This window comes from Lipophrys pholis (assembly GCF_963383615.2).
Source record: "Lipophrys pholis genome assembly, chromosome: 1".
Taxonomy (NCBI): domain Eukaryota; kingdom Metazoa; phylum Chordata; class Actinopteri; order Blenniiformes; family Blenniidae; genus Lipophrys; species Lipophrys pholis.
The window spans coordinates 46981670-47006096 of NC_137635.1; the positions used below are offsets into that span (position 1 = coordinate 46981670).

At 40.2% G+C, this 24427-nt stretch overlaps 1 protein-coding gene across 2 annotated transcripts; it reads left to right on the forward strand.

Annotated features, from left to right (window-relative positions):
- The first annotated feature begins 11778 nt into the window (after positions 1 to 11778).
- Positions 11779 to 17369, forward strand: cyp7a1 (cytochrome P450, family 7, subfamily A, polypeptide 1). Of its 2 annotated transcripts, XM_080490983.1 has the most exons (9): positions 11779 to 12056; positions 12759 to 12999; positions 13094 to 13303; positions 13393 to 13587; positions 13682 to 13881; positions 15196 to 15326; positions 15444 to 15622; positions 16085 to 16362; positions 16719 to 17369. In XM_080490983.1, exons 1-9 carry the CDS (start codon positions 11974 to 11976, stop codon positions 16792 to 16794), a joined length of 1593 nt encoding a protein of 530 aa, XP_080347109.1. In that variant the 5' UTR covers positions 11779 to 11973; the 3' UTR covers positions 16795 to 17369. The 2 variants fall into 2 exon arrangements, with proteins under 2 accessions (XP_080347109.1, XP_080347110.1); XM_080490984.1 differs by lacking the exon at positions 16719 to 17369 and having other exon boundaries at positions 16085 to 16516.
- Positions 17370 to 24427: the final 7058 nt, after the last annotated feature.

The window sequence follows — 24427 nt, forward strand, 5'->3', positions numbered from 1 at the left end:
GTCCATCAGGTATCCGGATTTAGTGATGAAACCGTCATGTGTGTTGCGATTTGGCCCCCGTTTACACGACAATGTTTGAAGTGAAAAATGCATCGTTTTTGCATTTTCGTTTCCGATGAATCAGCTTTATTCTGCTATGGTTTTCAATATTTTCATTATTTAAATATATATAATTTCACCAATTTTTGCACTTTTTGTTGGAAAGAACAGCATTTTCTGAGGCCAGGATAATTCAATTTAAAAAAATTTTTTTTACGAAACAACACACATTAACCATTCTGAAACGAACTGCTGCAGAGTCTGAATTTCTTCAGGAGCCTCTCCTTCTGGTCAGATTCTGGTTCGAACTTGTTGAAAAACTGTGTTTCTAGGAGGCCCAGCAATAAATCCACCATAAACATTTGACCATGGTACCAGAAAGCCGTGTCTTCTCCAGGGTTGCCAGATGTGACTCATTGTTTCCAGCACAACATAAAACCCTCCCACTTCTATACAAACCAGCCCAAATCTCAACCTCTGTAGAAACTCAGACGTAATAAGGAACATGACATAAGCACACAACTGCACTGGATGAACAAAGACAAAACGCAACACAAACAGACTACCCAAGAGGCTCAATTGGGTGGAACCTAATGTGGCAACACTGATCGTCTTCCCATTGTATAGACAAGGAAACAGAAACTGCCTGTTCTCAGTAGAGCTCAGTAGAGGCACATTTAGACTGGCTGAAATTCGGGACCAAGGCTGGATTTGGGGAAATACACTTTGAATACAATGTTGTTGGACCTTTAACTATGTTCAGCATGTAGCATCGCTGGTGTGTGCGCCCTGAAACTCTTTAGCATGTAGCATGGCTCTGAGTAAACTCCTTCTGGATCCACTGAGCAGTTAAACTAATAAGCGACATCAGGCTAACCATTGGTGTAAATGCCTCTGGTGATTAAGTTGCTGGTGTTGGACGAACTAGCTTTCACCTCCTCTCGATATTTTGGAAGAACATAATTTACATTCGGTCTTACTTTTGTCGTTCTCATTAATAATAATATCATTTGTCCTCGCTTCTCGACCTGCTGCTGATGTATCTGACAGATGATGTCACTACTCACCAGGATGTTCCAAGGGTCTTTTACTAGTACAAGTATGAGTACTCTGTGCAGGATCGGACCCGATACCTGATACTGGTGTAGGGATCGCTGCATCCCTACATTTCCCCACTTCGAAAGTCAACCTATCCATGGTTTTGTGTTTCAGAATTGAGACAGAAAGTTATTGCTGCTTAAAGTTATCGGAGTGTGTAAACTCCACTCTTTATGAGCTGTTTATAGTCTTCACATGGCAGATTTCAGCTTCAACAGGCTGCGGCTACCAACATTTCATCAGTACTCCATCTGCACTAGTATTCTCTCAAATCAGTGTTCAAAGCTATTAAAACAATTCTCTTCGGGTCATTAGCCCAACAAAATGCATCCATTTTAGTTAGTGGCGAAAGCCACAATGACATTGTTGTCATTTTTGTGTTTTTCTTTGCAATAGTGCTTTTTATAGATTTACTATCATGTTTTGCTATAGTTGCACTCGTCCTTGATGTTTTCAATTTTTTTTATGTTTTTTTTTTTATTACTCAGCATGCCATAAAAAGTGCCCTTGAGGTATGATTTAGTTAAATAGTTTGATTTCACAATATGTCTTCCAGGTGTTTCTTATTCTAAGCACGTTGACATTATTTTACCTGTAAAAGTTGAAAATGTATTACAGAGTCAAACATTAGTCATACTTACATTTGCAATTTAGTTGAACATTTTACAACAGAATATTCACTTTTGTCATCATATTTACAAACGTACAAAATGTTTGACAGCTTATGAATCAGATTTTTACCTTCGCCAACAAAAGTTGGGGCGAAGGTTATGTTTTTGTCGGCGTGCATGTATGTATGTATGTATGTATGTATGTATGTATGTATGTATGTATGTATGTATGTATGTATGTATGTATGTATGTATATATGTATTTTAACAACTTTTCGCAAAAACTATTAACCTGAATTGTATGAACGGTTCAGGGATGATTTGTCATAATCCAAGGACCAATCCATTAGATTTTGGGATCAAACAGCTCCTGGAGAGGTAAGGTATTTACTCAGTTGTAGACACACTGGAGCGCCGTGGTGCGCCGTCTGTCATCGCTGAAGCTGTCGTTCGCCGTCTGCGAGCACACTGCTACCTACGCTGCCTGCCCTCCTCCTACATCTTTCAGCCAATCACATGCCAGCTCACCCTAACGGTGCGTTCAAATAACACAACAGAATGGGACCCAACAGCAACATCCTCATTTAACCTTAACGTTGTAACAACATGAAGCAATTCAAACGACCGTGACAAATGTTGGAAGGAGTGGTGTGATGGATCAAATCACTTTGTAATCCACTGGATTCCATTGGGACACATGTGGCGTTGGCAAAGGTGTGCGCTCTCCCGAGTGGCCCTTGTAGTTCCATCTGTTTTGATTCAGGTTTTTGAGTGAATTTCATCTGTTCTCTGGTTACGCTGATGACACAGGCACACTAGCAACTCTAGTCATCTGAATAAAAATAAATAAATAAATAAAAAAATTAACCCCAAAGAAGGAAGGTTAAAGGTCAGTGCTCATCTTGACTCCATGTCACTCTGGACAACAAATCAATGTAGGAATCTGGGCGTAATCATGGACTCAGACCTGAAATTCAACAGCTCCATTAAGACAATAACTACATTAGTGGACTTCCATCTGGGAAATATTTCAAGAATGAAAGGATTTCTGACCAAACAAGGTTTAGAGAAACTTGCTCATGCATGTATTTTCAGCAGGGTGGATTATTGTAACAATGTGTTTTTAAAGGTCTCAGTAAATAATCAGTCAAACAGCTGCGGCTCATTCATAGTCATCACCAACACAAAGAGGGTGGAGTACATTACACCTGAGCTTCAATCTGCACCTGCTGCCTCTGTGTCAAAGGATCCACTTCAAAATCTGACTTCTGCTCAGACTGTCCATTAAACAATATCATTTCTTTAAAACCTTTATCGTACATTTTTAGTTCATTTATTCTCCTTTTCATGCTTTTCTTAATCTCCTTGCTTCAATGTATTTTCTCTATTTTCTTGTAAAGCACAGTGAGTTGCCTTGTGAGTAATGAATGGTGATATAGAAATGGTTTAGCCTTACCTTTGCCTTAAATAATGAATGGAGCAGGTAACATTTTCAAAGTTAAAGAAGTCTCATTGATTTGGTGTGTTTTACCGTTTGAAGATCCAGCTTTTTTCATTTCTGATATGAAATTTCTTTCTAACAAGACTAATAGTTTAATGAAAACAATTTAATATCATTCAATATTTGTTCCCGATTCATTAAAAAAAAAAAAAGAAAAGTTTTGCCCAGGGACCAGCAAACCTTCAATAAACCCCCTAACAAGTGGTATATTTTCTCAGTCGTTTTCATTGCAATAAACCAGATTATCCATGACTCGGCAGCTTCCACCTCAAGAGTGCAAAGGTTTTTCCTCCTGTACGATTATCAGATAAGACACTGAATTCTAATATGACAGCCCCTAAACCTTGACCTTGACACGTTCAGTCATCCTACATTTGCCCAGCTTGATAGCTATCTCTCTTTATCAGTATTTACAGCACAGCAGCACAATCTGTAGCAGATAGCAGGACTCATGCTAAGTTCGTCACAGTTCAACACAACTGAATTTCTTTGAATTATTTCTGAATTGAATGTGAATTAGCCACATATGGATATTGGGATTTTTCACTGAAATAAAGCTGCTAATCAACAGGTGAAAGCCTCTAAAACTCTCTAGTATTGAAACACAGTTTTAGTTGAGGGGCCACATGAAGGCCGGTTTGATCTAGAGTGGGCTCGTCTAGTAAAATGACACCATAGAAATCTGTAAGAATTATATATATAAAACCGTAAGTCAAGAATGTTAACTCAAAACTGGAAAAAGTTCAGATTTAATAGAAAAACAAGTACAATTTGCCATTTTTACCAATGCCTCACAAAATGGTGCAAAATACAGTGAAATGTCAATATTGAGGATACGTGTGACCAGCTGGCTAAATTACTACTTGCCCACTCTATTCCCTTATTATTAACAAATATTAGTGTTGTAAGTTTGCTACACACTGTTTTCGTCTGTCTCAGACGGAACATGACAATCATGACAGAATCGTGGCGATATCATTGCTCTTAATCAGTGGTCCTTTGTCTCACTGTCAGACGATTTCAAGGACGGCATGTCATGGTCTTGTCCCCAAAGACACCCTGCATTAAAATTCTGACACCGTCAGAAATCTGCAACACGGAGCACTCACACAGAAACAAAGACAAACAACAACCAGAGCACACAAGAGTCCTTTGTATACTAAAAGCACCAGGTACAGCTAATCACACAGGGTGAAGAACAGCAATCAGACATGAGGAGGGGAAACATGGAGCCTGAGGCCACGTTTACACGTACCCGGGTATTTGAAAAAAAAATGCTGATATTTCTTTGCGTTTGGGATGTGCCTTTACACAGAAATACAGCTACGGCTCACCACAAACGACGATTCCTGAAAACTCCGGCCCCAGTGGAGATCTGGAAAACATCTGTGTCTCTGGTTGCATCTAAATGTGGGGGAGTTGATAGTTACGTCACAATTCGTGACGCCATGGTTTTTTTTCCAGGATTCGGCTTCATGCTTCTCGCTAACACTGCCCCCTACAGGTTTGACATGTTCATAGCAGCTGTGTACCAGGTGTATATGCTAGTCCGCGTAAATGAAGATTTTTTTTTTTTTTTTTTAGGTCGATGGGGAAAATCGGTTTTTGTAATAAAAACCCAGGTACGTGTAAATGTGGCCTGAAACGAGAGACAAAATTAGACTTGCAAACATGAATCATGACGAATTATTCAATATGGCCATGGTGCCTATATGCAGAGAGCAGCATTTCAAAAAAGTTGAATTTTTACCTGTTTCCATCGAGACTAAAGCAACACTTTCACCACTTCCATCTTCTGTTCGTGCTTTAGCGTCATGGGTGACAGCCGACGATGAATGAATAGCAGTGTCGTACTGACATTATTGAGAATGCTAGATACAAATACAAATAACATTGTTGCACCCACAAGGAGAACACAAAATCTTTATACCTCCAAAACTCTTATACAAGGACTTATACAAGACATGCATTGTAACTGTGAAAATAGACAAGAAATAGACAACTTGACATCTGTGAGGGACTTTGTTTTCCTCTTCAGATTATTTGGACTTCCATCATAATATTTCAGGTCACCACCAGTGTTATAATTTGTTTCTAATTACATAAACAACACATAAATGCCAAGTGAGAACCAACCTGCCGAGGTGTGCCGAGAAAAAACAACTTCAGGGCTGTCATTAAGCACACAAACAGGTTTAGTTGGCAAGCTGTGATTGAACTAGCTGTGATTACTCTGCACATTTGAGCATGTGTTTACGATCCACACTGCTAGCAGAGTATACCGATTCAACCTAAATGGAGCATGTGACAAAAAAAGTACAGAACACAAACGCTGGCAAATAAGTTTAGTGCATCAGCATCTGAGGTTTTCTTTGTGCATTCCTGTGTGTCTGTCTGTCTGTCTGTCTGTCTGTGTCTGTGTCTGTACGTGTGTGTTTCTTGCGTATTTCTATGAGATGTGCGGATGGAGTGCAGTTGAGTCCCTGATTATTAACTCTTTTCCATCTCTTCTAATTTACCCGTTTAAAAGGAAGTGCAGGTCAGGTTGAACTTCATCCATAAATAATTATTTTGAAATTCACAAACATACAGAAATGTGTTCAGAATTTTGCATACGTGTACAAGTTTTTTAATGTCTATAAATGTTTAGATATGCTCAAATTCCCAGTATAGGAGCACCGCCTTATAGAAGAGCCCCCCCCCCCCCCCCCACCTGGTCTTTTCCAAAGATGTGAAGCACACGAAGAAAGAACAAACCTCACTAATTGGGGGCCTACCCTTGGGAGAAAAAAAAAGTGGACTTTAAATGGTGCATTCTGATTAATTCTGGACTACTAAATATTACATTGTGACATGTGATAAATTGTAGGACCAGTTGATACTGAATGGACCAAACACCCAATATACGTTCTGGAAGAAACAAAGCACATAACTGAACTAATATATAGATGTATACAAAATAAATAGTAAATCAAATTTTACTTCACAGGCCATATCCAGTTTCATGTTGAGTGAGCTGGACCAGTAAGATATTGTCATAGTAACCTTTGCAATTGAAAGTTTTGCTTTGTTGTGGCGCACAGTGTACGGAATGAAACCGTCTATGATTTTGCAGAACAGTTAAAACTGAAAATGACGAGAATCTCAACATGAAGTCAATTTTAATGAAACATTTTGGAGCAAAATACAGTGAAATATTTAAAAATAAATAAATAAAAAAAGGCTGGTTTTGGCCCACGAACCTTATGTTTGACACACCTGGTCTAAGAAGAGTCATAGCACTTTACCGTGCTACGGGCAGGGTGTCCACTGTCCACTCAATACACCCACCCCCACCCCCACCTCTGCCTTGAGGATGTCGTTCTGCCCCAAGGAGCCTCCTGGTTAATTAATGTTCAGATTTAATGTAGTGAGCATAAGCACATACAAGGAGTGTGTGCTTATGCTCACTCCAGTCCATCTTTTCAGACCTGTCATGTCCCAAAGCCTGGCGAAGCATAAATCCCATCTAATCATATACCACATCTAACTGATGGTTATCTTCTGCATTCAACTGTTCAACTTTAAACAGACGTTGTGGCATCAGGGCTTAAAAGGTTTCTAGGGACATTTTTCTATGATCCTAAAACAGTCACTAAACTCCTATTATACCTGCGAAATAAGATAAGATAAGATATCCATTTATTTATCTCGCATGTGGAGAAATTTGCAAAATATCCAAAAACAATGCGAATATTCAGACTGATCACACTCGGATGAATAGAAAATATGAAGAATAATACGAGTAACTTTATGCTAATGTCACAAAGTAAACATTATTTATCAGAGGCCTCGCTGGCATATTTTGTGTGTATCCAAGTTATGTAAAAGGCAGAGGCCACTTTGATCCAGTTAAACAGCGTAGGTGGAATGAGAGCAGTCGGCCTTGGCAGTGGCCATTGCATTTAAATGCATTTAAAATATTACTTGTTTTACTTTACTGTATGTTGGGTAAATGATGAAATTTATATTTTCATGTCAGATCCTTTGCCGGTTTTAGCATTTTACTCATAACTGGCTCTGTTATGTCTGAAGTGATCATTTAAAACTGTGTTTTTCCACAAGGTGTGTTTCCTTCCTTCACCATCTATATGATTATCATGCAACACAACACAAATACATGATTCTCCAATCCAGAGTGATCTACAAGATGGTATAATCTCTTTGTCGAAGGTAATGTCTCATAATGGCTTCTTACCGTCTGTCATTAGTTATTTGATGAGCCAATTTAAACCCACACACTCGTGTTTTAATCCATCACACCACTTTTAATTGGAGTGAATCACGTGAAGCAGGACGGTGTAAACAAGGGTTTGGCTGAACTGTAACAGAGCTGCAGATTACTCTTTAGATTAGTTTAATGCAAACAGTTTGGTGAGCAGTACAAAGAGAAACAGCTTGAAGCTTTCAAACAGTAATTGTGACCTTAATGTTTCTCAGCCTGGAGGAAGAGGAATGACAATTTCCCGTGTTTGTGTGTGATTTGGCTTGCCGGTGTGTTCTCCGTCTACTGCCCAGTGGAATACTCTGCATTTCTATCAGATTTCTACAGAGAGGAGGAGTTCTTGCTTGGAGCCACTGAACTTTTTTGAAAAAGCCCTGCCTCCATTTCCATGGAAACTGGAAAGGCGAGTGTCATGATTCCCAGTCCAAACTCTCCCGGCTCTTGGCAGTTCTATAATTGACAGTTGACTGGAATAACAATCCAACTTGGTCGTTTGTCCATACGAATGTCCCAGTACTCGCCATTGTTCATGGTTTCATTACATCCACAAACATCAGCACCAACTTGTGGCCTGGCATACTAACTACATCATTTTCAGCGTTTCTGCCGTTTCGTGTAAACAGATCTCGTTCTCAAAACGTTGCCGCGTAAACATAACACTGAAATGAAAACGCCAAGAAACATATTCACTTGAAACATCGGATAAACGAAGCGTCAAACAGAACAAAACAAAACGAAGCAAATGTTTCCCAACACTCCTCATGTAAGAAAGAAAAGGAAAGATTTATGAATAATAATAGTTATAGTCGGCTGGAACATGAACAAAAAGGATGTGCGCGTGGAGTAGGAAGTACTATTAGTAGTTATTAACTTGCAACCATTCTGCCTTCATAATTATCCATGCCTACTACATAAACAATTTATCTTGCATAAAGCGTACGGAAATTACTCGATGATATTCAACGATAATTTTCTAATAACTTTTTACCTTGTACTGATTTAGCGTTCCATCAAGATTGCCCCAAAGTTTGTAATTAAAATGCATTCGGACTGTGAAATATAATTGTTATCAATTATTAAAAACATATTTTTATATTATTGACAATTAGACAATATTGCCTTTGTGCATAGTTTGAACTGTAGCATAGTTCACAATGTCAATTTTAAAAGTAATGACTGTATTAGCACTTTTGCTTACTTCTGATGACCAACATTATACTTCAGATCTCAAAACAGTCGAGTAAGTACAGAAGACAAGAATTCTTTTTTAAAAACAGACTGATTTTCTATCCAAAACCTGCTTTGTTCCCTACTGCAATACTTTTTTAATTTATGTGATATAATTTTGGGGTAATTTCTGTATCGAGTTGTCATGTCTTGTAACATTATTATTTTATTTTTAATACTCGCTGAATAAGTAGTTTAATAAATTTTGTGCATTTTTAAAAAGTCCAATCATTTTTTTTTTCCTAGTCTCTTAGAGAATTGTGGAGGGAAACATATGAGTATATTGTTTGTGAACTCACGATGACTTCCATCATTGCACAAGAGTACCTCAGGTATTTTCATTTTCATTGGAAATGGAACCGGTTTGAAATAATAACTTTGTTCACTTTAGTTGAACTTCAGCTGAACTTCGTGCTTGAATTAGTCGTTTGACGGACCGACACAGCGGTGGCAGCTCCGATAAAGTGTCCTAGAAGTCCAAAATTCAGCCAAAATGCACATTATTAAAACCAAAATACAGAAAAGAATCCAACAGTTACTAGTTGCATTTTATTCACATTATATTACAAAGTGAACCTACTAATATTAAAAGCACAGAAGAGCCATATTAGGTTAAAAGCAGACTTAATTTCATTGTAGGCCTCCATTTGAATTTTCATCATACAGTACAGGTGACTGCATGAAAAAGTGGTGCTGAGTCACAACGAAAGGATTTGGCTGAACAACACATCAGATACCACATAGGTATATTAAGCAACAATGAAGAAATCTAATATCCGGTTGAATTCTCTCAGTGTTCTGTTGATGAAATGTGGCTGAGACATCTTGATCCTGTCATCACCACCATAGCACACCATTTCCCAGAGTCCTCTACCTAAAACCACACAGATCCTGCAGCGAAGCGCTTCTCAGCGGCTCATCTTCACCATGTGGACATGCCTAAATACAATGTGACTTGCTTACTATATCTTGTTTTATCATTTTTAGTTCTCTGTCATATTTACATTACTTTCAGCTCCACTTATTCCTTTTTTGTCATGAATTCTTGGGAGAAGTTACAGGATCTTACAGCATCGGGGTGGATGCTGCACTTCACACGGTTTGATCTTATACCGTCTTCCTGAGGATCAGGATGAGAACAGGTAATTACCAGGGTGTCTGCTCTCCCTAGAAATGACTGTGGATTTCTTTTCCAATCCGTTGGTGTAAATGTCTGAGTGCTGACAGTGACGACCCAATAGTGTACTGAAGGAGACGTGCCTGTTTTGAGTCTCTGTTGGGCCTTCCCCAGCTGGTGTGAGATGTGCCGGAACCAGTTGAGGTTCACACCTAGGGATATAAAACTCTCCTCCTTCTCAACCTCCTCAGATCTAAGTCGGCTTTAATCATTTCCTTGGTTTCGGAATCGCTGAGATCTAGGTGGTTGTTGACCACAAAGTGCCAAACCCCCTCTCTGTCAGCTGCCTCACTGTTATTTGCAATCAGTCCTACCACAACGTCGTCAGCAAATTTGACGATGTTGCTGGTGGGGTGTGTGGCGGAAGAGTCATGGAAGTAGAGGGTGGGGCTGAGGACACAGCCCTGCGCTGTGCCTGTGTTGAGCATGAGGGTGGATGAGCCATGTTGTTGACGAAGTCCAGTATCCACGTGCACAGTGAACTGCCCAGGACAAAGTTGCTCAGGTTCTGCACCAAACTGGGTGGGACGACAGTGTTGAAGGCAGAGCTAAGATACTGAAGGTGTTGTCGTCAAGGTGTGTCAGGGCTGCTATGACTGCATTATCTGTTGACCAGTTTGCTTTGTAAACAAACTGATAGTTCTCATGGCGTTAGGTCGGTAGATAGACATAACTTTCACTTCAAAGACACTATTTGAATGCTTCAGTGTTTATGTGCAGAGATTTAAACCTCTGAAAGCTTTCTCTTTATAGTACTGCTAGTGTTTCCAAGTGAGATGATGATTAATCGTGGTTCTATTGCACCATTCACCAGAATGAATGTTTTCATGCATCTATCACTGCTGTTTGTTATCCTTTCATGCTGTCTTTCTTGATGAACTCGTTTTCTTTCCAACTGGCGCAACAGCTCAAGTCTCAACAGATGACACACATCGTACCGTCAAGTATGTTCATTCAGCCTGTCTCTGTCTCTGTCTCTGTCTCTCTCTCTCTCTCTCTCTCTCTCTCTCTCTCTCTCTCTCTCTCTCTCTCTCTCTCTCTCTCTCTCTCTCTCTCTCTCTCTCTCTCTCTCTCTCTCTCTAACGCACACACACAGACAGCATGAGCCCATGAAAGACCTTGAAACTATTTACCAACTCATACTATCAGAAAATCGGAATACAGTCTTTCAGGTAACATTGTCCATGGACTCTGGTCAAGGCCATCACACACACATGCATAGCTAGAAAGGGCACGCGCACAAACACACACACACACACACACACATTGGTTTGTGCAGTCATACTTGTGCTCCCCCCAGGATCATGATCATATTGAACCTTGACATTACTTTCATTGTAGATTAGCCCTCAAGCTACATGATAACCTATAGAGATTGTAAAGTTGTCCTTTTTGGTCATCACAAGGTAGCTTTCCAAGAAAAAGAAAAAAATCCACCCCTAAAGAAATGAACGAGCAGATAATTAAGCCACATCACTTTGTTATTTATTTATTTTTGTTATTTTGTTAAAGTAATTATTAGTTTGTGTAATTTGTAAGATAATGAATATCTTTCTTCCAAAATGTGTACAGATATTGGCTGCAGCTGTTGAACATCTTGCCACATGAACATGACAAAATGCTCTTTTGGACTTAAGTGCAGATAGGAGAAACAGGATGAAAAACCCAACTCTAGACAGCACAGTCATGTTGATTATCCTGCATAACAGATTAGGGGGGGGGGGAATAAACAGCCTCACTTGTTCCTTCTTGTGTGGCCTGGCTGAGGCTTACTCCTCTGGTTACATCATCATGATTACTGCCCTGATAACGCCCTTGGGTCCTCCCTAAGGAACGAGGCAGGTATAAAAAAGAAAAGTGTGGCGTGCTGCCTGTTGTCATACAACTGCTCACTGACATACTGACAAACTGCAAAAGCACTTGGAGGGAGTGTGTGACAGCTGGAACCTCTTCTCCTCTTGGGCTGGACGTAAGCAGACTCTGGTTTGCTCCTCTCAGATTTAGCTAAACTGATCATAAACGTTTTGCTGCATTGGATCTTCCCCTCACCGGCAGCATGGTAATCAGCTTCGCTATGATCTGGGCAGTGCTGGTGGGATTGTGCTGCGTCCTTTGGCTCGCAGTGGGAATAAGGCGCAGGTGAGATATGACATGTACATTTCATCAACCGGCTGCAAGAATATCATGATCATGAACAACTCTGTGTCATTCTGTGTGTGATATGTATGTATGTGTGTGTTTGTGTGTCCACTAATGAAACTGTGCCACTGATGTTGACACAACTTCGCCAAGATAAGGATAATAATGAAACAAAAGCTGAGAGTGAAGGAAGTGCATCTCTGTGATATTGTATCAGAGTGAGGAAGCAGCTGACTGTTGTCGTTGCACTTCACAAACATGTCACACAGACGTCATTGTCCTGTCACATGGGAAAAGTGAAACGTTTGTGCTTTTTTCAAATTTATCTGCAGCTATTTTAAGCTTCTTTTTTTTGGAGAGCTGAGTAGTAAAGTACTGACATGGCATTTCAATTACTTGATCTATGGAGCCCCATGCTGAATATGAACAATGCTTGATTTTCCTTAACAAAAAAAAAATAGTTATGATGCTTTCTAGGTCAGTAAATCGTGTTTTACATGCCAACCGTCGGATGAAATTGAGGATTCCCAATCTCTGAGTAATCATGTATCAAAAATGCCTCAGGCGATTGGAATGCATATGAAAACATCCACAGAATTGACGTTGTACACATTAAAGGTGAAGCGACTTTGATCATGAAATGCAAAGTTGGTTCTAAGTAATGATTATTTTTTCTCGCCTCTTTCTTGCTGATGCTCACAGGCAAACTGGCGAGCCTGTAGTTGAAAACGGCTTCATCCCCTACTTGGGTTGCGCCCTGCAGTTTGGCGCTAACCCTCTGCAGTTCCTCCGCAGTCGCCAGAAGAAATACGGGCACATTTTCACCTGCAAGATCGCCGGCCAGTACATCCACTTCCTGTGTGACCCCTTCTCCTACTATTCAGTCATCCGGCAGGGGAGGCACCTTGACTGGAGGAAGTTCCACTTCGCTACGTCTGTCAAGGTATGAGATATTGCCCTTTATTTATTGACTTCATCACACATCCAGCAAGTCCAAACATAAACTTATATGCCTTCTTGTACACTTTCTTCTGCAGGCGTTCGGTCATGACAGCTTCGACCCCCGCCACGGTCACACCACAGAGAACCTCCACCAAACCTTCCTGAAGACCCTGCAGGGAGAAGCTCTGCCCTCCCTGATAGAGTCCATGATGGGGCACCTGCAGGACGTCATGCTCAAGTCAGGCACGTTGAGTCCGAGAAAGGACCACTGGGAGGTGGATGGCATCTTTGCTTTCTGCTACAAGGTCAGTGAGTGGTCCTTTTAAAAGAAGACGTCGAGCATCTGTAGCGGAAAACAACAGTCTTAAATGGGTTTGTCTGTCCTACTCTTCAGGTGATGTTTGAATCCGGCTACCTGACTCTGTTTGGTAAAGAGTTTGGTGATGATAAGTGCCAAGCTCGGCAGGCTGCTCAGAAAGCCTTGGTACTCAACGCTTTGGAGAACTTCAAGGAGTTTGACAAGATCTTCCCAGCACTTGTGGCTGGCTTGCCTATCCATGTCTTCAAGAGTGCCTACAGTGCCAGAGAGGTTAGTAGGGTTTCCTACATTTGCCAGAACTTAAAATCTTTATGTTCACATACCATTAGTGTTTTACTGTGCCTTTATTGTATTCCTTGTATAGAACCTGGCAAAGACCATGCATGCTGAAAACCTGTCCAAGAGAGAGAATATGTCCGACCTCATCTCCATGAGGATGATCCTGAACGATTCCCTGTCGACCTTCAATGACCTGAGCAAAGCCAGGACCCATGTGGCTCTGCTCTGGGCTTCACAGGCTAACACCCTGCCTGCTACATTCTGGAGTCTCTTTTATATGATCAGGTATGTGCAAACTTCTCTGTCTCTGGATATGGAGAGCTCTGCTTGAATAGAAGCACATTGATGAGGTTGATGTTGCTGCTATATAGTTTCCCTTTTGAGCAAAAAGGGGATAAAGATCATCCACCACACCTTTATTGTTTCTTGTTAAAAATTGAATCAACTAGTCAGAGAAAAAGCTACTTACAAAGCTACTTAAGTTACTTTACAACCAGATTCCTGGAAGGCCTCGTGGCTTATATGGCAAGATTGTCAATTAAAAACTTTATGGCTCAGGTTAAAACCGACAAAGTTTTAAGTGTTGACAGAAGTGATAAATTGTAACAAATGAGCTTGGTGCTCTGATAAGAAAAGCTGTGTATACAACACACACGTGTTCTTGTGTATGCTCATTCTCTGCACTGGCTTGAATGTGGGTCAAAATCCAAACTTTGCAAATTGTGAGGTTGGAGTGATTTCCTGAAAGAAAGAACTGCTGTCCGTCACAGATAGCCCGAGGCTAGGGTGGCTGACGCTCCCAAGTATGCACACGCTTAAGTAGCTAATTAGTCATCGTATGCAAGTAAGTTATTGCTAAATATATGTATTCAAATACCAGTCAGACAAGGCCGAGGCACAGTCTCAGGAGTTGCTTTGGTGAACTAACTAAGTATCTAACTAACTAAATAACTAAATAAATAAATTCTAGTAAATTAGGATTCTATGAAATGCTCATAAAAAGCCATTTGACACTTAGACATTACTTATGTTGACTTGTGTGTTTATGCATATAAACAGTGACACGTATTTGCAATAAAACCAGTATAAACATGATGGCGTGCTTTGTTTATGTTTACAACATATACAGCAGGATATCGCTGTGCATTGCAGATATAATTATAACAATGTAACAACATAACAGTACAGTTAAGTGTCCACAACAACCATGATTTCATAATGACCATATTGGTTAACTTGCACGTCTTCCGGTTTCCTTCTGAGCCACCAGCAGTGAACTGGAGGCAGACTCGGACTACAGGGTTTATCACTGAGCTGGGTGTTGCTTTTGTGGCTTTGTGGCTAACACTCCTCGTAGTATCATAATGGGTTTGGCCTTTTTGTGGACAATGTGTAGCATGAAATGTGCTTGAACAGATGAAATGTTTACGCAATTATCCAACATATTTCCAGTGAGAAGGTCCTATGGTGCAAATCTGGGGTCGTTATCTTTCGAGCTGTCCAGGAGGCCTCCAGACATTCTCCACTGTTGGCCCTAAACAGGAGAAAGCGGTGTAAAAGATGGATTGTTATAATATAAGACCTTATATCTGTGTGCAGGAGTCCAGATGCTCTGAAAGCAGCACGTGAGGAGGTGCAGAAAATCCTGACAGAATCAGGTTTGAGCGTCGACCCCAGTGACCCCCAACTGAACCTGACCCGAGAGCAGCTGGACAACATGCCCGTTTTAGGTACTGACATGACAGCAACATAGAAGCCACTTTGGAGGATGATACAATTCACCCATTCATATTTTTTAGCCTAAATATTTCATTTTACAGTGGTTTTTCTTTTTCTTCTCCCAACAGACAGCATCATTAAAGAAGCCATGCGACTTTCCAGTGCTTCCATGAACGTGCGTGTTGCCAAAGAGGACTTCCTGCTTCATCTGGACAACCAGGAAGCTTATCGCATAAGGAAAGACGACGTCATAGCCCTGTACCCACCCATGTTGCACTACGATCCAGAAATCTACGAGGATCCTTATGTAAGAGCCTTACAGAAACATTCTCAAACATTCTAATGATTTTGAATGAAGACCTTTATTCTGCTGCCCAGTGACGGCAGTATTATCTGTTCATTCCTTGGCTGGTACATGCATTGAGCTTTTTTTATATATTTCGTCTCTTACTCAAAGATGAAAATATTCATCTTTGTTGGTTAAAGTTGACCAAAGTTACTTGCGGCACAAGACCTTTCATGAGTCGAGCCCATAGAAAACGTGTGTGGTAGCAATTCATGTTTTCTCTATGTACAAAACAGAAAAGTCAAAAGATTCAATGCCATAAACTATATATTTCAAATATTTCAGATTGCTTTGATTTTGGTGGCCAAAGGTTCATGTCCTCATCACATATGAGTCGAAACAGACTTTAGAAACTATAACTGTGTCCCTTAGTGAACACTATCACTCAAACGTGTCCTCTTTTTTTTGCTCTTCCTCCTACAGGAGTATAAATTTGACCGCTTCCTGGATGAGAAGGGCCAGGTGAAGACCGTATTTCACCACAGCGGCCGGCGGTTGCGTTACTCCTACTTGCCATTCGGCTCCGGCGTCACAAAGTGTCCGGGAAGATTCTTCGCCATCTACGAGATCAAACAGTTTTTGAGTCTTGTGCTGTCCTACTTTGACATGGAACTATTAGACCCCGCTATCAAAGTCCCACCTCTTGACCAGTCCCGTGCCGGTTTGGGAATCCTTCAGCCGACTTATGATGTGGACTTCAGGTACAAACTGAAATCGCAGCACTAGGCTCTGTCTGAGTGACTGAAACAAATCATGTAAACAGTGTATATTTCAGCATGAGGATGATGCCTCACTTTATTTGTAAATAGACTGAATTCTGTATTTTTGCTGCTTTAATTTACTGCGTAAAGAACACACATTGTAAATATGAATGGAATCTTCGATTCTCAGAAAACAGTGTAAGGAGAGAACAGGATTTAGAAAGAGAAGGGTCCTCGTGACTTTAATACGGAACAGCAGAGAGAGTAATCACCCAACAGTGTGAAGGTGTGTGAAGGATTGAAGCACATTGAGTTTCTTTTTTCCCACCTGGAGAAGTGACACTCCTTCTCTGCAGTTCCACAGAATCATATGAGCCATGGCGTGACACCCGGAACCCATTCCTTTTGAATGACTTTCGCAAGACAATATAATCCGACTTTGTCTTTTTCAAACGGGCTCTTTGTTTCTCAATCTCAACCTCAATCTGTGAAAATTTGGAGCATTGTTTTTTAATGTTTGGTTGGTTTTTTTTATATTGTCTGTGTAAATAGTAAAAAAAAGACAGATCATAGCACCAACTGATGAAAAGAAAAAAAGGGATTAAAGTTGGATGGTGGTAAGAAATCTTTTCCACAAAATCTACAAACTGTAAACTACAACTTTCTGAAATTATGGATTCTGTGTCCACCAGACTCGGGCTTCTTATTGGTGCACAGGTCAAACTTAAGCATTCATGGTGGTTATTAAGATAACGTGAAGGAGTGCGTAGGAACAGTCTTGCCGTCCAGATTCGTCTCCAGATTTAAGAAATGTATCCATTTTGCAAAACCAAGTACCAGATACCAACTTGGCTGCAAATGGTTCTCACCACGGGAGTGTTTGTGACTTATGAAACTGTCATCACAATGTAGTAAATACTCATTCCTTTACTACTCTGTTATCTACTTTGTACTGCGTACATTTTATTTTTTGTTGAATTGTACATTTTTGAATAAAAAGGAAAATCTAAATGCTGTTTCTGAGCATCTTTCACAATTGTCCTCGCTTATAATGTGGGACTTTATCTCGTTATACAGTCACATCAGTGAAGCGTGAACCGATTGTATTGATTAGTATCTGTACTCGTTGGCTGATCTCTTTCACCAGTTGTACGTGTTACATAACGTGGCTCACACAATCTGTGGAGTGAGGTCTCTGAGGTTAAGCAGTTATTTACGTTGTAGATACGGTTAAGTGAACTTGTTTCTTTTGTCTTAAAGAAACAGCTGTTAAGCATTAGTTGAAGATGTTGTCTTATCAGGTACCAATTTCATTAAACTCCTGTTTACTGGAGGAGAAGCCCTTCTTTATTATAACATTTGTAGTATCTATAGCCTGACTTAAACTGCGACGATCCAGCAACAGGAAAGATGTTCCCTGGAGAGTAACATTAACATGTGTTATCAGTGCATTATCAGCATTTATACCTTTGAAAAACCATTAACCTTGTAAGTGCTGTCTGCGTGTTGGTTGTGTACCTTAGGGCCCATTTACACAACGTTTCTGAGTTAAAACGCTAAGGTTTTGTTGCATTTTGGGGTTCTGTTTACAAGACAACGGTGCTCGAAGCCACAAAATACACAACTTTCTCGGCGCAGCTTCCAATGTGAAACTTTTGGGAAAAACGCTCTGACTCCATCTCCGTGCAGACAACAGAAACGCTGCTCCTGCGTGTGCCCCACGGCCATAGTAAATAGTTCTTCTACACATGCGTGAGTAGATGGACAATAACAAGAATGTTTGCCGACAGAGTGCCGTGACTCCCGGTCCATCTTCTCCTGGGACTTGGTAGTTTTATAGTTGAGAGTCACTCGTAAAGTGTTCTCACCACAGTTAATGCTTATAGTGTAGTGTTCTCTGCTCACATGTGTGTGTGGTTTCATTACAGAAACAAACAACAGCATCAACTACTGGCCCAACTTCATCGTCTTTGTATTTAAAAAGTTGTGTAAATGAGGACTTCACTTTTAGTTTGCTGCCACTTATTAGGTAAATTTCTTTTGACACCCATTCACGGAGACGCTTCCTCCCACTAACCGTGGTGGCTTAAGCTGAACATAACGGGTAAAGTCATCTAAATGAGCTGACACAAGGCTGAAAGCTTCTCTAACACTGGAGTATTGCAGCTCTGTGCAAATGATTGAGAGGAACCACACTGATGGAAACTTCACCAAGTATTTCACCACTGATTAGTTAGCAATTTGCCCAACATTGGGGAAAGGAAGCAGCTTTTCAGATAGGATGTGAAAATGTTGATAGTTTATTCAAATGGGGAAATAAATCCAATCAATGTTTGCCTTTTTCATAACATCTTCCATTTGCGTGTAAGTGATTGTTGGTCAACTCTCGCCTTGTAGTAATTTATTATGCGGGAACAGAGTAAATTTCCACCGTGAAGAATCTTGACAGACCAGTCCAAAAAAAAAAAAAAAGAACCAGGGTAACCTCTTCCTCCCATCAGGCGTGGTAAGAGAAGAGAGGAACGTTTTATTTGTGCACAGGTTACAGTTTTTATAGTCACACTTACTCAACAGAGTCACAAAGCTTTGTGTGTGTCATAATGTCACATTACTGGAGAACGAGCGGCGAAATGCCATTAGAATATCTCAAATATCTCGTGAAATGTTGGAATCAGCCACAAAGTGAAGATAGATATTTACAGGTAAACATGTTTACCATTATCACACGTGTGCATGATGATGTTGAACCCTTTCACATTCCTCCCATCAAGCTGCACATGTGCAAATGTTGACATCCAGATCAATATCAACACATTTCTCTGTGTTTGGTTTTCTGGCTCCACGCAATTGCGAGAGGAACGTTTTTCACTTCTGAGAATTCAAACAAACAAGCATCAAAGGTTGTTCCTTTTTTTTCCCTTCATATTTATACAGTGACATGCAAAATCACTGATCTCCCAACACGTCGCCAAAACCAATATGGCCTTGACACGTGGCGCAAAAGCTTGAAGAGAGTTAATAACATATAAGTTCTGAATAAATTCTGTTTAAAAAAACAAAAGCAAAAAAAAGTTTATTTGGCCTTTTTCTTTTTCCACACAGGCGACGAAAAGTTGATCTGGATTCATCGTCACATATTACTGAATGTTTAAACATTTGTAAAAGAAAACAGTTACTTTGTAAGTGTCTTTAATATGTAATCAGTTACTTTGGGAAAGAACTCGTGTGTACAAAAATGTGCACGCTGCTGCTTGGCCTTATTTGTCAGGTGTAACATCTCATTATGTTACACCTGATTGTCATTATGGTTTCTTACTTTCTGTAATTAGTGGGTGACTCAACTCTGAGGACCAGTCTTCAAATTTCATCACGCCACCTGAAATTACAGAGTCAGTCAGGTCAAACGGGGCAGGTCACACACACACACACACACACACACACACACACACACACACACACACACACACACACACACACACACACACACACACACGCATCCTGCTTTCTCAAACGGCCAAATTAATCTTTATAAAACAAGTTGACTTGCACATTTATGCAATGGACTGCACTTTCAGTTTGCTTGTGCTTTTAAGGATGACGTTACCATCAGTAGAATCACATGCAATCATGAGGTGTTTTTTTTTTTTGTTTGTTTGTTGTTGTTTTCTAAATGACCATTTGTTTGTATTACATGACAATGATCAGCTGGTAATTTCCTAACTGTCACCAACAAGCATAACAATGTGTAGTTGGTCATGTGGGTGGAGGAAGTTGTTGAATATATCAGAGTGTTATGGCAAATAAATATGAATTTAAAAAAAAAAAAAAAAAAACAGTATGGGAGTCCGTTTGAGGTAGAAAACAGTCAGCATAAAGTTGACAAATACAATTGGACTGAGTAATAAGCATCTCTGCTGAAGACACACTCTAAAAAGATAGTGTGTGTTATTTTGCACAGATCTGTGAGATGTGTCAATAAATGTTTCAAGCCGAGCTCAGGCCCCGTTTCAAAAGAAGACGTAGGGTTTTGCTGCTGTGTTGACCATTCTGGGCCACCGTACTTATGTATTTGAGGAAATCTCTGTATCATTTTATGTTTTAAAATGGCAAAAGGTCTGGAATCAATATCAGAAAAAAATTTAAAAAAAATCTACAAACAGCCATCAAGTTGTTCAAATTTGTTTGTGTCTTTTCATATCAGTGACAACATTATTTACCAGATTCACATTTTTAATTAACAAAATCCTTTTTCAATTGATCCTTTACAATCCGGTGCTTTGTTTAGGGGTCCACAGTGATGGAGATGAGGGTGTGAACAAACAGGGTCTTTTACTTGACACACTTAAACCTCCCATGTTATAGAGGCCAATGTATATAAATGTTTTAATATGCATTGAAGGTTCACCAACTGTCTGAATTTTTACCAACAATCATGTTAATTTTTCTTGTTTGCTGCAAACAAAGTTTTGAACTTCCTGCTTTGTCACCCGCTCTCCTCCTCCATGTTCTGGTGCGTGCGTGCTTGTGTGGGTCCTGCCTTGCTCGTCCTGATTGGCTCTGTAATTACAGGTGGTGTGATGAAATCAAAACACTCCTCCTCAGCGTTTCAATTTAAAATGATGATTATGACTCATGAATGACAGAACGTCCGCAATCATAATGAGATGTTACCTCTGAAAGAAAAAAAAACAAAAACAGTGTGAACATTATTAAGACCGTCTTAAGTCAAAGCAACCATTAGATGTAACACAGTATTCTCTTTATGCAAATTACTCTTCTGGTTATGCAACCTGCAAGATAATATGGGGAGTTCCTCAAGGCTCCATCCTGGGCCCACCTCTGTTTAACATGCACATGCTCCCACTGGCTCATATTATAGATAATAATACAATGTGCTGTCATAGCAATGCAGATGACACACAGATTTATATTACTCTCTCACCAGTAGACTACAGTCCAATAAAAACACTGAGCGATAACTTGTCATCGTCTGAAGAATATAGTGAGGGTTAAAGGAAATTTAAATTGAAGCTGACTGAAAAAGCTGCGGCTCGAGTCCTGAACAACATCAAGAGAGTGGACCACATCAGTCCAGCTCTCAGGTCTTTGCACTGGCTGTCATGCAGAGAATATATTTTAAAATCATTACTGGTCTCAAGATCCAAAATTTCATTTTCTGTCAAGTTACGAGCATGTCGGACCTCTCAGGTTATCTGGATCGAACCTGCTTTCTGTCCCACGTCAGACCCAAACATGCGAGTTATATGCCTGAAACGTGTGTGTTTCTGTCTGCGATGGAACATTTTTTACTTTGGGTAGAAGAAAGAAAGGCATGATTAGAGACAAAAAAAGATGAGAGAGGACCAGTGGGTGCTGTGTCAGCAGGCGGCTCACCACTGAGTGCATCACGAGCTGAGTCACAATTAGCAGAGGAATTTATATATGCAACAACCAGTACCACACATGAATTCTCTCTTGGCAGATAGAATGACCTCACGCCAACAGTTCAGAAGTTCGATGTCCATGTTGTGGTGAGTCAGCTGGGGAGAATACCTCTCACCACAATGACAGAAGGCATCATCAAAACAGAAACAACAACAATGAAAGTATATCACATTTTTGGCACCATCAGGAAAGTTAACATTGATAGATTACCTCCTGCAGTGTGTGTAATATCACATATGTAGCTGTTTATGCACGTGCAGAGGACTCAAGTCTTATTTTTTGTCACGTTCCTTAAATGAAAGACTTCAGAACCCGGAAACCATGTGGACTGTTTTTATCTACAAAGGTCCAAACAAAGGTCAGAGTTGATGAAATATCAAGAAATGAACTCATGTCAGAGATGAGATGGTGAGCTTTGTTTGAAGACCACATTTTGAACTGAGCCACAATGGGTTTTTTTTGTTGATTTGTTTGTTATTGTTTTTTTGTTGTTTTTTTAAGCTGACTTTTCTGAACTGAAAATTGCAACTCATGTTTCTAATCACTCAACTTTTCTGTAGATTCTGTTGACGCTTTTGAGTGGTTGTAATAACACCTGAGTAGCATGATAGACTCCACAAGACCTCTTCTAACAATAAGAACATAATGCTTGACAAAAACGATTGCGAGTTAAAAAAAAAACAAGCAAACAATCAGTGTCTAACCTGCCTATTACCTTTGCCCACTCACGTCCTCTGTGGGGGTGGGAGCTCTAGTGAATAGTCAATAGTTGTGAGTGAAAATCCAATCTTTTCCAGTTTAATGTGGGTTAGGACCTCCTTTAGCCAGTTGTTGTGTGTAGGAGGGAGAGCATATTTCCATTTGAACAAGATAAGACGTGGGGCCAGGAGCTCTGTGAAGGCTATTGCGCTGCGTTTCGTCACAGGTAGATTCGCTGTTGTAATTGGAAGGGACCCAAACAGTGCAGCGCAGGATTCAGGGAAAAGTTCCATCTCAAGCATTGGTGTTAAAAATCTGCTGCCAGAAGCCAGTGAGGTTTGGACAGGACCAGAACATGTGTGTATGGTTGGCAGCATTGTTTCATTTTTAAACCAAAACTGTCTGCATTGTCTTTGCTGTTCACTGTTTGAGTGAAGCTTGACTGGCCTTAATTTCACTCTAGTTTTTTTTAAAATATATATACTTTAATCCGTCTTTAGTGGGAAGGCGTTCAAAGCTCCAAGTCTGTGAGCCGCCTCTGAAGCGTGAAGCCTAATCAAATCGAGCTGACACTGAGTTTTTTTGGAATTCAGAGGTCATTGTGTGGCTATAAACCTCCATTTGTGATGTGGCGAAGGCTGACCCGGCTTATTCAGCATGAGATTATGACCACTTTGGAGCATTCCTGCAACATGAATGATGTATGAACAACCCTCAGCAGAAACTTGATGATAACTTGATCATGTGTCTTGAAGCTGGATTATTCATGACATTTACAGAGAACTGGCAGCGGTATTATGTCCATTGCAAATAGCAGCAGAGGCTGACAAGCAGCCCCACAGCATGATGATACCTCCCCCATGTTTGATAGTAACTATGCTATGCTAGTCTTTTCTTGTTTTCCCCTCCGTCTCTGTTGCTGTAGAATGTCTGTTGCTTCCCCGGTGATGCTCAGGCGCAGAAGGATGAGTGAAGAAGAGAAGTTGGATTCAATGTAAGTGAGTTTATTCAGACGGTCAGACAGTCAGAGATCTCACAGCACAATCGGACAGACGCATCACGGACACCGACACGGAGCAGACAAGAACCGAGACGAGACACAGACAGACAGACAGGCACGGACAAATGGAAAGCAGGCTAACCCACTAAAGGACCCTTCTGCTCCTTAAGACACCTTCCCACACCAATGCCCTTTGCCCTGGCTCCTCAAAGTCTGATAATAACGTTTGTTTTACTTTGTACAAGGACACACAAATGTATCTGGGAAAAGGGAGCTGTCTCTTCTTGCCAATACAACCCAGTCTCGAGATTGGATAAACAATAGGAAGAACTACATGGGCAGACGTTTCAATTAAGGCCTGTAAAAGATGTCTCAGTGTAAAATATTATATTATTATATTATTTTCTCTCTTTCCATCCCCCAGTTCTGCAGAAAGTCTCCACTTCTGGCCACACCGCTGTATGTGTCACCTGTCATCTGTAACAATGAAAGTTAACGGATTGCTTCCTGATAATAATCCCTACAGGAAGCATGTATAATGTCAAAAGCATTGGTTCTAATACAGAACCTTGTGGAACTCCATGTTTGAGCTGAAGACTCATCAATAACATAAAGGAAGTGGAATCTTCTCTGATACATATGATTGAAACCAGTTTGGTGCTGTACATTTAATCGCAATGATATGGTCTAGTTTCTGTAGAAGGATATTCGGATCAATAGTGTTAAATGCAGCACTGAGATTATTATTATTATTTATGGTGGTCGGATAAAAAACACATAAATAAAATCCTGTTGTTTTTCAACAGTGTTTTACAATAATATGGATTTGCTTCGCTCTGACAAGCTGTTACACAATATTAACAAACGTGTCTTATGACATATCCCCTGAGTCTGTGAGCACATTTACATGCACTTTTACAG